The 17233-nt window shown below is 40.6% G+C and overlaps 1 protein-coding gene and 1 long non-coding RNA gene across 3 annotated transcripts in view; one reads left to right on the top strand and one right to left on the bottom strand.

Annotated features, from left to right (window-relative positions):
- NEBL (nebulette) overlaps window positions 1-2111 on the bottom strand; it is a 252215-nt gene extending 250104 nt beyond the window's left edge. Inside the window, exons 1-2 of one of the 2 annotated variants that reach the window (XM_032183080.1) lie at window positions 1802-2111; window positions 905-999 (exon numbers count right to left, since the gene is read on the bottom strand). In XM_032183080.1, the coding sequence (XP_032038971.1) occupies window positions 905-999; window positions 1802-1870 (164 nt within the window). In that variant the 5' untranslated portion in view covers window positions 1871-2111. The remainder of the gene's footprint in view (window positions 1-904; window positions 1000-1801) is intronic. The other variant, XM_032183078.1, reaches the window with a different exon arrangement.
- A 762-nt stretch (window positions 2112-2873) lies between these two features.
- Window positions 2874-17233, top strand: part of LOC116486769 — a 30792-nt gene continuing 16432 nt past the window's right edge. Inside the window, exon 1 of the long non-coding RNA XR_004252990.1 lies at window positions 2874-3039. This is a non-coding gene — a long non-coding RNA (uncharacterized LOC116486769). The remainder of the gene's footprint in view (window positions 3040-17233) is intronic.

The following is a 17233-nucleotide window of genomic DNA, read 5'->3' as shown; positions in this document are numbered from 1 at the left end:
TATTTAAGGAGGTAAAAGTGAAAATAATAGCAATATATGAACAACATTCTGAATAATACAAAGATGAAATTTGGTTCTACATTGATTAAAAATATCATTTTAACAAAGCGTATTATAAGCATCTCTGAAGATGAAAACATACTGAAATGCACTTAACAAGTGCACTTAACAAATGCACTTAGGAGCATGGTACGAAGAACAATAAACATATGCGTGAGTGCGTATCAGAATGTTCTTCTGTAGTATTTGCAAGCCAAGAATCAAAGTACTCTTCAAAATCCACATAATAATAAAGTCTTGAAGTGGAATACCACATGATGACATTCTACAACTAAAACTCATCTATTTTCTTTAACAAATCTGAGAAGCAAAATACAAAATAGTGTGAAGCACCAGAAGCAGGGATTTGGTGAATATCTATTTTAGTAATCTGAGATATGTGAACAAAATAACAGTTTTAAAAATAGGTTGTCATGATCTGTCACAGGATATTGCCTTTGGTAAACTACACAACTGAGAAGGACTTTGTTTGTTTTCTTATTACAAAATGCTGATCAGGTCCATAACCCTGAATAGAGAGCTGCATAATGGATAACCGTAATCTGGCAGGCCAATAATGAACATAATAGGAGTCAGCACCAGATCCGGCACTTTCTTGGAGGAAAGGACCTGTATCCTGAGTTCTTATATTAAAACACTGCCTAAACACATCACTGTCAAATATTTTCACCTTCTATCACTTCGATGCAAGACTCCATCTGAAAAGATACTCAGCTGCTCTAGACTGCACGGCTACGTCTCCAGATTAAGTTTTTACAGCACAACAATACCTATTTGACAACATCCATGGCCAGGTTTTCTTTTCATGTGCATTTCTGCAAGACTTGACATTTACAATACTTACGCATTGCAATAAGGTTTCTTTTCATATCCTTTGTAGTTATTCATGTTCAGAGCCATTTTGCAAACTTCACAGTGGAAACATCCTTTATGCCAGTACTGTAAAGAAATGTAAAGTAGAATTACTTACAAAGCCGATGTTTTGAAAGCTATTTTAGGGTACAGGAAATGTAAAAACACAATTACAGGTCAATATTTTTGGCCGTACATTATAGATTTCTGTAAACTACATCAAAGGAATCACTTTCAGGCGAAATTGAAGGAGCTTCTGAAACACTTTCAGAAATGCAAATTCTCTGCTGAAGCAAACACCAAGCCCTCAACACGCTGACCTTGCCGGGACTGTCTTAAAGATAACCGAGGCGGGAGTTTGACATTTTTGTCTAGTTAAAGGGGTTTTGGGGAGGAGGGGGGAGAGAAGAGCGTTTGCTAAAGACGCAATGCTGGGCGAATGGAACCACCAACTCCTGCGATGCTCGGCACGCTCAGCAGCAACTAAATTTAGCGCGTAAGGCGGCTCTGCCCCCGGCCGCCCCTTTCCTTCCCTCGCCGAGGGCGAGCAGCCCCCAGGGACGAGGCACGGCTGCCACCGGCCCCGTTGCGTAAGAGGCAGCCGGAGGCTCCCGGCCACCAGCAGGCAGCGACCCCCGCAGCCTCGCCCGCAACTTCAGCCCTCGGGGAAGCCGCCGGGGACCCGCGGCCGGCCCCGGAGCTCCGCGATGCCCCCGGCGGAGGTCGGCGAGCGCGGAGCCGACCCGGCCCCGAGCCCTGCGTCAGCGCCGTGCCACGGCCGGCCACCGGCCCCGGCCCCGCGGGGCTGAGCCCGAGAGGCTGGCGGTGCTTCCATCGCCACCTGCCGCCTCGCCCCCCGCCCCGGAGCCGCCCGCCCCCGCCCCAGCACCTTGTCCAGGCAGTTGACTTTCTCGGTGGGATAGACCACTTTGCCACAGCGGGCGCACTGGGGGTTCATCTTGCGGCTCCTCTCGGGCTGCGGCTTCCTGCGGCCGAGGTTGCTGCTGCTGCTGCTGCGAGGCGGGCGGCGCTGGACGGGGCTGCGGGCGGGCGATGTCGCATGCCCCGGGACGCCGGGGGCTCCTCAGCGGCTGCGGGCGGGCGACGAGGTCATCGGCGGCTGGGGAAGGGAGCGGCGCTCCGGCTGACTGCGGCTCGGCAGCATGTGGGAGTGGGCGGGCGGGGAGCCGCTGCCTGTCGCCCCCGCCCGCTCGCCGCCCCGCAGCCACCCGCCCCCGCCGCCTCCGTCTCCGTGTGCCTGCGCGCTCGGCTCTCCGCGCCGCCGGCTGGGTGACTCACGCCGAGCCCCGCGCAGGCAGCAGCCGCAAGCCAAGCCCACGGGCGCGGCGAGACGCGGCCCGCAGCGAGAGGGAGGGATGGAGGGAGGGATGGAGGGATGGAGGGCGAGCGCCGCGCCGCAGCCGCCCGATGGCCGGCTCCTCAGGCGGGGGGGAGCCCGGCTGCGGCCGCCTCCCGCCTGCACCTGTCGCAGGCCCGGCGGGAGACCCGCTGAGGGGAGGCGTCCCGGGGCCCCGTGGAGGGGTCCCGGCCCAGTGTGACACGAGGGGGAAAGTATTTTCGGGAGAAACGAACGAGGTGTCTCGTTCCCCGAAAGGCAAAATGCCACTGAGCACACCAAAACTTCTCGGGGAGGGGACATGTCCTCAGCCAGGTCTCAGGGAAATCGCTCCGACAAAGCATCCCCTGCACTGGGAACTGGGGGAGTTTCACCAGGAGGGCTGTGCGATAGAAATGTCTCAGCCTGAATCGGGTTTTTACCAATCGCGCCCATCAGTGGGGTGAGGAATTTCTCTACCTTCTATCCACTTTGTATCCCAATTACTTTAAAGGCTTGACTTTTGCTGCCTTGCTGGGGCTGAGTATCCCAGGCATACAGGCAGTCCCACAGGAGACACTAATGTGCAGTACCACATCTCTGCAGGAACGCTAAATTCAGCTCCTCGGAGCAGGCTTTTGCTGTTCATTTTTGATTCGCTCATTAGCACTGTGGGAATGGTGCAGCAAGAAGTCATGCATTTTTCCTTAGGTGTGGACTTGTTTAACTACCTGGAATATAAACCATGCTGAGAAGAGTGCTTAAGCCAATGCAGTGCAGCCTTCTCTGAGGTAAGGGAGTGTGTTTTTTTCAGTAGCGCAGCACTTTGTGTGGCTAACAGCAAGGACAAATTCTGCACATAGTTGAGCGTTATTAAGTAATCAGAATGCAGTCAGCTAAACTGGAATACTTGGCAATAATTCTTCCTTGGCAACCCAACTTTTATGCACTGACTGGTTAAAGGCGTGGGGAGAAAGACTAATTTCATTGAAATTAATAATATATGTGATTAAATGAGAAATACCTAATCAGGCTTTAAATATTATATGACAGAAGTTGTAATGCTGCTTCTGCCTCATCTAGACATAAACATCTGGCACCCAGTGAAACTCATAATGTTGAGATGCTGGCTGAGCTGCAAGCAACAGGAAAGCAGATTTGCAGGCAGTCTTGTAAATGCTTATTGTCTGCTCTGGCTCTTGGTGCAGTAGAAATTAGAGCAACTGCTGACCAGCTAGGTTTCCATTCCTGCAGTCTGCAGTCTGGTCCATTTCAGGGCCACTGCTAGCAATTTGCAGATTTCAGAAGTCCTGAATATATATATATATATATATATATATATACACACTGGCTGTTAACCAATTACTGTTGATATGGAATGTAAGATTTTTCTTCTCAGTGTTCATCACATGTAACAGCATGATTATCTGTCATAAACACTTGAAGACCAATTTTGCCTCAGCTTTTTGTCGTCTAGAATTTACCTGATAGAAGTACGTGCATGCATGCCCTGCAGTGCAGAGGCAGCAAGTCTCATCATCTGCTGCCTCTGCTGTACAGATTGCCTTACAGTCTCTGTTGGATGGTCTGACTGGAGGTGGACAATGGCTTTTATTCAAGGAACTCTGAATGCCAGGCATTGACTATCTTGGTAGAGGAAACTTGAATACATGGTAACTCAATGTGCTCTGCAGAAACTGTCATTTGTGGATCCATCTAAGACCACAGCTGAGTTGGACTAGGCCCAACACATAGTAATCAATCTCCATTCTGTACATGTAGTGAGGTAGCAAGTCTATTATAGGAACTGGGATACAGACCTAGATAAACTAATCTCACAGGGCACTGGATGTTACCTATATAGCAAAATAATAATAATAATAATAAATCTTTCTGATGACTTATGAGTGAAAAGGCTCCATAGCTCAATAGAAATAATTATAGGCATATAGCTGCCCCAAATTGCTAATATAAAATCTTTGAGATGGAGGTTTCTTTCTTGGAAACTACAGTTCATTGTAATCACATTCAGCACCTTCTCACCATACAGACACAAATCATTTGGGTATTACTCTCCATCTCACTGCTACCATAAGATATCCTTCCTTATTCTTACAGGGAAACTTTTTATTAACCAAAAGATTGACACTAAACTTGGAATAATAAAAATGCAGCTGTATCTAAATTGACTATTTTGACAGTATAAAAGCATTCCAATATTTATCAGTATTTCAGGATCTTTTTATTAACTTTTCTTAGTTTTATCCACATGGAAAAAAAAAATAGGTTCTTCATTTCCATGGCACAGAGGTCTTTCCTCATCAGTTACTACTGTACTGAAAAGCAGATTCTTCTGCTCTTTACAAACCAATGTGAGAGAAACATTTACTTCCCCCATGACTGTCTATGAGAAAGCAGTGAAACATTACTCATCAATAGCCTTTCTGTTTTCTGAGGAGGTGATGATGCAATCTTAAAGTCCAACAAAGCAAAATGTAACAACCCTGCTATGTCAGTAGCTAAGAGGGTGTAAACCAAAGACTGCCAAGCACAGAAGGGCAAAGACCTTGCACTCTAGCTAAAAAGCTGTTGTCACAAGCTTGCAGACTGTAGTAGATGGTGGACTTCTGATTAGGTTTGAGAATTTATTCCAAACTGGTATTTATTGGCAAGTTGTATCCCAAGATCTTAAGCAATTGTACTTATCTCATTCAGGGCATTTCAGGGCTGTTTATCTAGCCTAAGTGATCAAGAAGTGTGTGTTTAGCTGAGCAGTGCAAATCGGGAACACCTGCAACTAGATGCTATTTTTCAGCACACCTATGGAAGTCTAAGAGAGAAAGACCTTCCTGGGCAGCATAGTTATAGCATTAGAAGTCTTGTGACAGAATAAAAGAGTGACTGTAATACTGAGGTTCCTATATCTAAGGGGTAATGCCATTACCAACAGCAATTTATATTTGTCTATTTGATGGAAAAGGTTTCAGTGCTCCTTTCAGTTCATTTGAGTGATAAACATGCAAGTATGTGCTGCATTAAAAATTATGTTGATAGGTGATTTCACTTATTGAGACTGAGTTTTACCTGAGACAGAAAAGTTTTGAAACTGTTAAACTAGAAAGTTATTCTATGTTATTTGAAGTGGCTTGACAATATCTTGAAAGAGATGACCCATAGAAACAGTTTTAAATCTTCTTCTAGAAGGTGTCTTGTGAACTTCATCAGTTCTTACCCATAAAATAGGCCCTTTGTGTCCCATATCCCATGGCTGGGGTTAAGACCTGTTAGAACCATCAAGTTAACTCCTAAGCATAGCAAGAAAGTAAAGGCTTCTGTTTTGGATCCTAGTACTTCCCAGGCCGAACACAAAACCACAGAAAAGCTGCTTATTGCCATTTTGTGATCGACTGAAGGCATTGTCTTTTCACCAGAACTTCTACAAATGAAGGCTGCCCATTATATTACAGATGTACAGAGTCCTACTGGACAAAATGTGCATTCCCATAAATATGACAAACCTGGTTTTCTATCATTCAGATATGTATTCATTTAATTACATTTTTTAAAAAATGCTGAATGTAGTATGCTTTGAATAACAGCTGGTATCCCACTTGCAGTGTCTTCAGTCAGTCATTCTTGAATAAATACAACGTAGTTTTATATTCTGAAGGACTGTTGTAAAAATAATGTTTGGCACGTTTCACCAATTTTTCATATCAAATCTGTTCTTTATACAGGTATAAAAGGTGGGATAGCTAACAAGTTAAGGTAATGTAGACAAAACACCATCTTAGTGCTGTAACCAGCTCATAACGTTTGGGTATAAGGTCCAGCAGATAACAGATATTGTATCATGTTTAAGTGGAAGGATGATCTAGTGGTTAAGGCACTGCATAGAGAATTGCAGATGAAGCCTCTGAGCAGTACTGCAATACAGATAAATTGTACTGAAAGAGGTTTTGTGAAACTCTGTGGCTGTCCTTAATTATGTAGGAAGGGAAAACATTAAACTTGTATTGGTTGGCACAGGAGTTGCCAGTCAATTTTTGACCCTTACTATTTGAACTTACATTTAACTACATAAAAGAAGAAACTGCATAGTTACATTTCAAATAGGAACAATGCAACTTTAATGTGACCTTGTTTAGAGCTACCCAGGGTGCCGTTAGAGAGAAGTGCTTTTAAATTCTCGATGTGTAAGAGTAATTTATACTTTTCATATGCAAGGGTCATTGAAAGTGTATTTTCAACTTCAGCTTTAGAAAAGCTAAATCTAAAAGTGAATGTTTTCCTATCAAAACTGAGACAAAGCCAGCAATGGTTAGACTTTATTATTTTCTGTAATATGATCCAAACAGCCCTCTGCAGTAGAATCTCAATGTACATTCCCAGAATTAGCCAATCTTTACCTATTCAGATTAATCTAATAGAGTAAGGGAATACTGTAACAAAAATGGTCACTCAATCACCAGCAATTTTTTGTTGTTCCTAGGGTTGTCTTTCTTCACTTGGAAAGCATGCAGACTGAGTACTGCATCCCGCAACAGCCATATGCTTAGCAGATACATGAAAAAATAATATTCAAAAGTCAACATGAGAACAGAGTTGTATAAAAGAAAGGGGCTTTTATTCTCTTACTATTAAAGTTACCATGGAAGTTTCTATTATTTTATGCATGGAGTCGAGACCCTGTTAATGGGTCTTCCAGGATACCTGGCTGATAATTTCTCTTCAAATTATGAAAAGCAAAAAAGAAAAAAAAAAGTTTGCTTTTATGTAACTGAAGAAAAAGGTTACTGTAATAAAGCTTAGTAAAAAGGGGTTGGTTGCTTGGGTTATGCTGAGCAGAAGGTTGTCAACCTCATTTGGGTTCACTTGTACGTAGGGTAGCTGTTTTGTGAGCAAAAAGCAGTTTGAAAACGCCTTTCTGGTGTAGATCTTATTACCTGTGTGCATATGTGTTGTTTCAGAAAAAGCAGCTGGGCATGAGTGAAGCACTCTATAATTCAAGGGCACAAAACAGGTGCGGTTTTGTGGATAGCAATACGCAGCCTGTTTTGAGAATTTGGCAATGCTTGCTTAAGTGTTAGCTTTCTTAGCTGGCATATCCAGAGATGGAGGTAAATGAGCGCAACTACGAGGCTATAACTGTATATCCAGCACTTTGTAAATTGTGTCTTCTGAGATTTGGGAGAAACATTCAGCCTGAGTTCAGTAACATTTTCTAACATCAGAGACTGGGTTGCCTGTGCACCCTCCACATTAATCTTACATGGTATATAGTTTAAAAGGAATGAGCAATGCAAACAGGTGCAGGCAGAGCACAGTGTTTCTTGCTACCAAAGCTGCACCGGTCCCAGTGCCTCATTTCAACCATTCATTCTATCATTTAGTTTGCAGACAGAGGTGAGGAACTCAGTGAACCCAAAACCGTGTTTGCATAGAAAGCAGCCTGAAATCTGGAAGCCTTCAAACTGAATTTCCATATTCGGTGACAGAGCTTAGAAGAAATACACATTATTAGGTTGTGGGTTTTTTTTTGTTGTTTTGTTGTGTTTTTTTTTTTTTTTTATATTGCCCCTTTCTCTGTGACAGTCTCTCTAATTTTTCAGTTCAGTCACAATACAGAGGATGTTCCAGCCACATAAACAGAGCAAACCTTTTATGTATATTGCATTGAAAACATCGGGAAATTTTCTACCAGCTCTAAAGTTTATCTGTTTCCCATCCCCTCCTAGTCAGAATCATGTTTTGCAGGAATAATAAATAAATAAATAAAGGATTAGGGTAGTTAAAATAAATGTTTTATTCAAAAAATTGAATAATTTTCATGAAAAGTTGATATAGGAATGAAAAGTCGTCAGCACAGCTCTTGGAGAAGCTGAAGGAAAAGGTTGTCTTCAGTCACCTCCATTACCCAATGTCAGGAGTCAAAACAAGTTGCTTAATCCCAATCCAAACAGATTTCCAAAACTTCTAATACCGCAGAAAACCAATCCAACACAGTCCAGGCAAAAGGTTCCATGCTAGAATGTCAGCTGAGCAGCTGTGGAAGCACAAAATGTTAATTATTCATTCAATTTTAATAACCATCACTTTTTATTTGCTCTGTTGAGAAAAAAAAAAAATATATATATATATATTAGGTTTTGCTTATGAAGATGAAATGGAAATAAAAGATTATTTGTTAATTGTGGATATTGTTTACTGGCCTATGTTTAGTCTGAGAACAAAATAGGAATTTAGAGATAGAATTAAGGTTCTAAACTGAATTTTAAAAACTAATAAGAGGCTTCTGGTAGCTTTGAATAAAAGCACAACAATGGCATTATTCATACTCTTGTCTATGCAACTACTTTCCCATTTTTTCCAGAAATAGTAGTTGAGTAGCTTCCTGCCTAAATAAAGAGTTCACGTAGATGGAAAATAGTCTATAAAGCTTTTTAAAATACAGTTTCCTTTTTTAAACTAAATGACATGGTGAAATACAGGAAGGGTTGGGCTGTGATTGGACCGGATTCTTGATTTTAATGTTTTAAAAGGTTACGTGACCACTTCAGAGTAACTAAATACACTTACTCTGTAGATGGCCTGGGAGCATCATAGGGAATACACTTCCTCCATTACCAAAAGAAACAGCCAGTTGTAGTAAAGATGCAGAATCATTAACAAGCCCAACTCCAGGCTTCAGAGGAAACTGTATATCCAACCCTCCTAGCAAGATTTTAAAATTATAGCCTTCACAGTGCAGACCTGTCAAATCTCACACATTGTGAGGGAGTCTCACACATTTGGCTCCCAACGTAGCTCCCCTGTAGCTAGACCTGTATCACACTCATTTGCAACACTGAGCCATGGCTTCTCTCCCATTCCCTAGCCCCACATGCTAGGCACAGCTGGATGACCCCCTCTGCAGCCAGCCAAGCAGCTGCCCTTGCTGTGTGGGACCCAGGAGCAAGTGAGGAGGAGGATGTGCAGTGCAGTATCACTTCACTGCTGAAATGAGGATGGATTCTAGGGGAATTCCTGGAAATATTAGCAAAATCCCTGTCCAGAAAGCAAAAATAAAGTCTCTGTAGGTCAATGTTAGTGTTTTTCCAATACGTGTTACTTTTTAACTCTTCACTTTTGAACATAGATAACATGAGCTCCAAAACTATGAAAATATAGGAAATATATTAAATGAAATATATGAAATACATGAAATATATGAAAAATATATGAAAATATATAAGGATGTGGCTCTGAGTTCTGCCTTATTCCTAAATTTTTAACAGCAAAGCTTCAAAGAATTGAAAAGTTGGGGGCAAAAGGCCAAGGCAGAGACTCGGTCCTCTCCTTCACCACCATATGGATCTCTAGTGACCTGAAAGGCACTATTTATGGCCTGGTACACTGCTGCTTTCATTGAAAAGACAGGGATAACAACCTAGAAGCAAAGACTCCTCTCTCCAATATCTTTCAGTATGTATTTTCATAGGCTACTTTACCTGGCCCAGAGCAAAGTCTAATTTGTACCATCTTCCTAAATACAAAACTATCATATTGGATGGAGATAAGCATAATTTGATCTTCTATTTGTTTATCTGAAATTAAATATAACTGCATTAGAAATTTAATAATAAATTCAGCTCAAGTTTTTTAAACAGCTTGACTATTTTAACTGGTAACACTATGCTGTGAATAGACTTTTTTTTATGTACAGACACTTTGTACTGTGGAAAATCTATGTCGGAACCTATTATCTGTATTTATTTCCTCTCTGCAATAGATGGCATAGGGAATACCAGCTCCAATGCCACTGTCATGAAAAAGATAGTTTAAAACTCAAGTGCCTTTCTTTTCATCAGATCTCTGCACTTGCTCATTAATAAAAAATTAGAAGAGAAGGAAGAAAACAAGTAAATATTCAGCCAAAAATTCAACTGAATACTTTAGACCTTGAGTAAGATTCTCAGTAGCCTTGCATTTTGGAGGAGTTTTTTTATTACTTATTTTTTTAAATATGGTACAAAGACATACAAAACAAGGAAGAACTTGAGAAAGGGACTACTTAACTTTTCTTCCTTTGAACTTTAGAATTAGAGCTAGCACATTAACTAGAGTCTCCAGAAGTAAATGGAGAACAACATATCATGTAAATGAAATTTTCTAACATGTAATTGAGGATTTTCAGTGTGAAGTTCTCATTTTTCCCTGACAGCTTTCTATGAATTATCTTAAATGGTATCTTAGAAAAGGCAATTATTATGTGGAGCATTAAGCAGCGCGCAAATATTGGTACATTGCAGAGATGCCAGTTAATTTTCCCTTGACTACTGAACCATAAATAAAGGAAAACAGCATTGTTCAATGATTCTAGAGTTATACAGCAGCAATGGGAGTTTGTATTGGCATGTGAAGGATACAGTTTTGGAACATACCACAGAGGGAATTATCATGATGTTAATGTTACACATTTGTTTATTTCATTCCCATTATAAAGCCCTAATGGTTTTGCTGTGTCTGCACCTTCCCCTGCTGTACTTTGCAGACCAAACACTCCGGCTGTCCATGGTGGCTTGGCAGCAGGGTACGTTTCAAATTAACATGAGACTGACCTACTTGGTCCGTCAAGGGAAGGAGGGAAAACTCCAGAGCATTTCAGAGTGCCCGGCAGCGTGACTCATCAAGGAAGTCTGAGCTGCCCATACCCAGCACAGCAATTGTGTAAGGCAGCAGTCAGCCAGCAACAGCAGCATCTCCTGCCTCGGAACAGAGAGCTCTCTTATGGAGGATTAGCACTGCAGCCCTGACGTAACCACTGCTATTGTTCTAACAGTTAGAGAGCTGCCCAAATGAGCCCTAAAGCACCCAATCTCCCCCAGATTTCCAGCTTTCATAGGCAGCCTGCCTCTTCCACCCCAGACTAGGGCCTTGCTCTGACAGCATTAGCTAGGTACAAACCCACGGCTGGCATCTCACACCTGCCTTGCTGCCAGCTGCACGGGTCTGGGCTGCCAGTGCTGCAGTGTGCCCTGTTGCCTCAGACCACATGCATTGGTGCTCTTACTACTGCTTTTTCCTTTAGAGCTCCTGCATTCTAGCTAGTAAAGAGAAATACAGTTCAAAGCCACCAACCTTTCCAGGATGGCATCATCTGAAGCAAGCAGGAGTGTATCCTTCTAGCTCTGCTTCCTTCAGCCACAGCCTGATTTAAACATTCTCCCATCTGGCTTAATTACATCCCCACCTGCACTTCTGACATGGGGTTGGAGTCAGGGCAAGACGAGAGCCTTTCAGACATCTGAACCAGGCTGAATCTGACTGCCTGTCTTCAATCCCTTTGCTAAGAGAGAGCAACAAATAACTCCAGATATCAGGTAGGACTCTCTTTATTTATGGTACATCACAAACAAGAGGCAAACAAGTAAGGCAAGGACCAAGGGCTTGCAGGATAGCTGTTCTGCCCAGGAATATTGATGTGGAGGTTGAATGCTGCTGGGGACTGCAGCCCAAGCCTCCCTCCAGAGGAAGTCTTCAGACCAAAGTGATGTTGACATAGTTTGCTAGTCTGCTTGGGCTTGATCCAGCGCATGCTGAAATCAACTGAAAGACTCCCACTAACATCCGTGTGGGTTAGATTAGAGTTTAAATACAATAGACTATTTAATGTGCACTAAGGAGGAGGTTCAGCATAAACAGAAAACAGTCTCGTTGGTTACATGCTGGCACCAATTTTAAATGTCATAAGCTCTTTTCACAGCACCAGTTGGTGCAAGTGGACAGGAAGCTACTGCACCAATGTTATGTGTAGCTATGATTTTTCCTTTGTCACACTTAATTCTTTGATTAAAGAGGCCAAATTTCTGGGGGCCATTTCAGATACTGTTGTTCTGAATTAATTTTAGGACTGTTTATCTCTAAAATCCTGATAAATAAGTGTTAACCAGTCTATGCCAGCTTTCAAAGAGTCTCCTAGCAAAACCAAATTCTTGGTGCTCACAGAAAGCTTATTAAATAGTGCAACACCCTGGAAACCGAACAATGGGAAAACTTCCAAACAAAACATAGATAGTAGTAAACTTCCCCACTTTGATGTTATCCAAATGACTTCAGGAGAAAAAATGTCAACGTGACATTTACACTTCTCGGTGTAGAAAATACGTGCCCCTCCAATTATTGTTCAGAAATGGTGCCACAGCCCATGTGCTCACAGCCACAATACGTACTGCACCTGAAGAGCCTAAGCAAAAGGGCATCACTACCATTTTTTCTAGACTTTTCTGAGCTGGCACGTGGCTACCAATTTCCTTTGCTCAGCCCATATTTCAATTGGCATAAATATTGAGGTCAATGTATAAATATCACTCTGGATAAATGCTCTGTATGACTGCGGTACATTTAGTCTCCATAAATCCAGTTAAATAAGGCAGGATTGCACGGCAGATCAAATGTTATATCCTATCAGAAAACTTTCCCCGTAAGCAAAAGTGAAATTGCACTTCCCCATATCTAACTGGGTTAAATATTACAGCCAGTTCTAACATCAAGATCATCTTAACACCAAATCAATCAGCCACTTTGCCCAAAAGGTGTTTTTAACTCATGCCTTCATACTCCCCCTCATGCCTCTGCAGTGGGAGGGTGACTGCTATCAAGTCTATCGCTTAATATTATGCAGTATTTCAGAGAACTGTCCTACTCTGTAAGGGTACTAGCACTATTTTAGAAAAAAATAAATCAGAATACACAAAAAAAAAAAAAAAAAAGGAATCTGTCCTCAAAAGTTTGTTGCATTTTTTTTTTTAAACCCAAATATGTTCCTCTTATTAGGTATACTTTTTTTTTAACACTTGCAATACCTTAAAAAGTTCTTCATTGTCCTAGAAAAGGAGAAAATATAAAAATTCATTAAGGAAAGAAATCATTAAATGTGAGTTGCAGTTGTAAAATTAATCCACTCAGCTAATGATAGATCAGAAAACCCACAAGCTGTCAGATTTTCAAATTATACAAAAATTTGCCAAGTATATCCTAATAATTACTTATAATAACTGTCGTGAAATTTCTCTTCTTTTTTTTGCTGTTCTTAACTAACCTGCAAATTGTTCCAAATGCAAGTCAAGACCTTCAGCTCACCTACAAGACTACCCCAAATACAAACCACACGTTTCTTTTAGACAATATATTCCTAACAATAATAATAATAACAACTAAATGTGACTTACAGAGCTAAATTATACAACACTGTTAATAAAGTTAGGGATAACAGACAGTAAATTCGAGCACAAAATCACGTGTGACATCAAACCTATTTGTTACAAAATAATTAGAATTATTAATAATGATGAATTAATAACAATGAGACCACATCCTATTCCCAGCTCTCACAACTACAGCAGATTAAGAAAGATCTAAGCCTGGCAAACCTTAAGCTAACTTTTGTGAATCTGGCTGTACTGAAAATAGATTTATTTTCCTCTTGTCAACAGGTTTTTCTTGGACCAAGACAGACGAGATCTTTTTTATTATTATTTTATTTTATTATTAATTAAATCCAAGCTACATGTTAAGAAAAACTTGTAAGGTTAAGGATAGTAAAGCATTGGAATAAACTGCCTGGGAGGGGAGGTGATGGAATTGCTATCTTTGCTGGGTGTTAATAATAGCGTAGCCAGTGTTGAAGTTAGTCAGTGTTGAGTAAGAGGCTGAAGGAGGTGATGCCCTGAGATCCCTCCCAACCTAAATTTAAACTAGTATCAAGAATAGTGCAGATACCTCTGGTCTTGGCTTGAGACAAGAATTGGGACTGGTCAACTGTTTGAAGTACCTTTCAGCTCAATTATTTGATTTGACGATTTCTCCATGTTAATTGTGTCTCAACATCCACCCAGCTTTATGTGAGGGGGAATTTTCTTTGTAATACATGAGTCTTTCTGCTGTTAATGAGCCAGCAGTAGGCCTAAATCACATCAGAGGAGAGCAAAGAGCCACATTAGCACGACAAAAAATGAAGTGACAGGAAAGAAGATCTGGGCAGGTGCAGATCCAACCTTGCAAAATTTACAGTGGCGTTAAACAAATGTGCGATTTTGAAATGTAAAAAAGACATTTCTCAGGCAAAAATATTCTAAATTGGAATGAAGATTGTGTGTATCTCTTAGGTAAGAGAATGGGAAAGGAATTTAATTTAATGTCTTCTCTTCAAAGTGCTTCATTTAAGTCTTTAAGAAGACTGTATTTCATTCTACTGAAATAAAGGCAAGTGAAATTCATTCTAAATATTAAAATACCCTAATATCCAACTGGTCTGTAAACAAGTCATACATTAGTTCAGCTAGATAGCTTCTCAATTTTCCTAGTCACTGAAGCAGTGACAATATCAGTTGTCTGAAGAGAGGACTAAGTACTGGCTTTTTTTTTGGTCCTATATTTTATTTTATTTTATTTAGTTGTAAGGAAGCAATGGCAAAGTTACTTAGGTGATTTAAAATGTATGTTTACATTTCTGGAAGCTTTATTAAAGAGATTTTTTTAAGTGCACGTCTTCCTAGAAGAGACCAAAACATTTTATTCAGAGGCAAAAATACTTGAAATGTTGTGGGGTATTTTCCATTTTAACTATAATAGTTTATGTTTACAGTTCATTCAAGATAATGAATGACTGCTTATAATTAAGGATTTCACATGATTTTTATTCTGTACACCATCCAGCTTTGAAAACTGTGTGTTTACTATTGTCCAACATTGTCCCAGTCTACTTTGTGTGCCTGCTTTAGTGATGGATTGGAACATTGATCCCTGACCATCTCAAGGATGGATAATATTTTGGATTACTCTTTGACAGAAAACAGGAGGCATTTACCCACAGGAAATGCTGATAGAAAAGAATATTCATTGAGTGTACTCTCTATGTATGGAGAAATAGTAATAATAGTATAATTCTGCCAGAAGGTCCATAATGGAGCTTGAATGAATGTATTTACCTCCCCCAAAAATGATGAGTGCTCTCTGCATAAGAAGTCCTGAATAACCTGAGAAGAATGTGTATATTTAAGTAAACTAAATATTTGCTTAGTAGAAATTGTGTGGCCATCATACTTTACTTAGTCTTTGATTTTACTATTATATTTAAAGCTATTTTCCTTAATAAATTAAAACATTGGTTTGGAATTCAGGTGAAAGAGAGGAATATCAGATTTTTCTTTTCCTTTGTCTGTCTGGAACAGTCATTAGCTTCATCAATCAGTGCAGAGATTGGAGCAATTTATCTAATATGGAAATGCCTCCATCTAAAATGCAGTAAACGCTAAAGTCTAGAGTAGGTAAATTAGGGGAAAAATAAAAATAAAACTGACCATATGCTTTTATTGAGCTACATTACTTCTAAGAAAATTACAATGTAAAATTTGGGAAAGGGCTTTTTCAAAGAAAAATAATAAATCCAGTGGGTGCAGAACTGATTTATTATTCCAAGAATTTGAATTGATCAGCCTGCTATCTGCAATCTAGCAAACACATTTCTCCAGGGATGCAAAATTGCCATGGAACGTGCTCCAAACAGCATGCTGAATTGACTGCCCAAAGACAGACTCGTAGTGTGATATATCGGTTTCCACTGCCATGGTCTCTTGTAGTTATTAGAAGTCTCTGAAAAAATAATGAGATTTAAATGGCTGCCTCATAGAAACTGTCTTTTAATAATTGTTAAAAATCATTATCTGCTGAATAAATCTATAAGAAAAATGATTATCCTTTTCTTAGTATTATTTTGACACCAGGAAATCTGTCTATGTAAGCTTGCAAACTCTGATTGATTTTATAAAATCTCTATATCACTGTATGTTTCCATGTAGAGTGAATCAGCGATTTGCTAACAGGAACCGTCATATACTGCACAGAAGCCATGTTACAGAATTATCAAGACTTACAAAAATGTAAGAATATCATTGAAGTTGACTACAAAGGGTGGCTGAGCAGCAAGAATTACATTTTTGAGTCCACATGTCATGTTGATGGAAAATCTGCAAAATTTATTAGCTGTCAATAATCCTGAGGGGGATCTTTGAGGATGATGGAAGCAGATGAGAGAAAGGATGAGACATTTTTAGCAGAATAAGATCTCTTCTGAGTAGCTCTGTCTCATCAACCAGGAGAGAAAAAGAATGACCAAAGAATACAATGACAGATTAAAACAAGGGTCTTTAGGAAAAGAAAAAAATGATGGGTTGTAGAGGACTGAAGATGTTTAATTGTTATTTTCATGTGGATCTGCAAGCCCTCTGTATTTTCTCTGTAAGTGAAATTGAGGTTAGAGGGAAGGCAGCACATCCTTACATAATAGTCCCTTTGCTGAATCTGCATGTTAATAACTTGCACTACTGCACATTTTCTGAAGAGTGAAATATAAGCACAGCTTTCCAGGGGGAGGCTGGGAAGACCTTAGCCCCTGGCTTTGGCTCCATTTCATTTACACCACTGAGACACTGGTGACTCCCATACTCCCATACTGCCAAACAGCATTACAGCTTCTCCTTAAGCTCTTTATGGCCACAGAGAAGCTATGCTGTTGTGCTGTAGCATGCTGAATGTGTGTGTTTGTGTTTTCTTTCCTCTCCTGATTGCTAGCATCTCTCTCATGTGACCCAATGCAGGTTCAGTGACTCAACACGGGGGCTCAGATCATCCTTCCAGGGCTGCATCTGGCCCTGAACTAACAGGCACATCATTTTGTTAGGACTCTAGTGAGTGCTCAGCAGTGAGGAGAGCTGAGAGGGCTAGTGCTAGTTTCAGAGTAACTGGCCTGAAACTAATAAAAACTCCCCATTTTTGGTAGCAGCTGCTTTCAGAATGTCACCTCTAATACCAGGAGAGCCCATATGTCAGACTCTGCTCTGAAAACCATGTAGTTAGAGACACCCAGCCAGTGCTTGATAGTTCCCCATTTTAAAGAATTGGTTCTAAGCTTCTAAGCAGCTTTCTCTAACTTTAAGGAAAGACCTA

This window comes from Aythya fuligula, chromosome 2, assembly GCF_009819795.1.
Source record: "Aythya fuligula isolate bAytFul2 chromosome 2, bAytFul2.pri, whole genome shotgun sequence".
Classification (NCBI taxonomy): Eukaryota; Metazoa; Chordata; class Aves; order Anseriformes; family Anatidae; genus Aythya; species Aythya fuligula.
The sequence above is the reverse complement of the archived record's forward strand: the minus strand, read 5'-3'. Positions and strand labels throughout refer to the sequence as shown.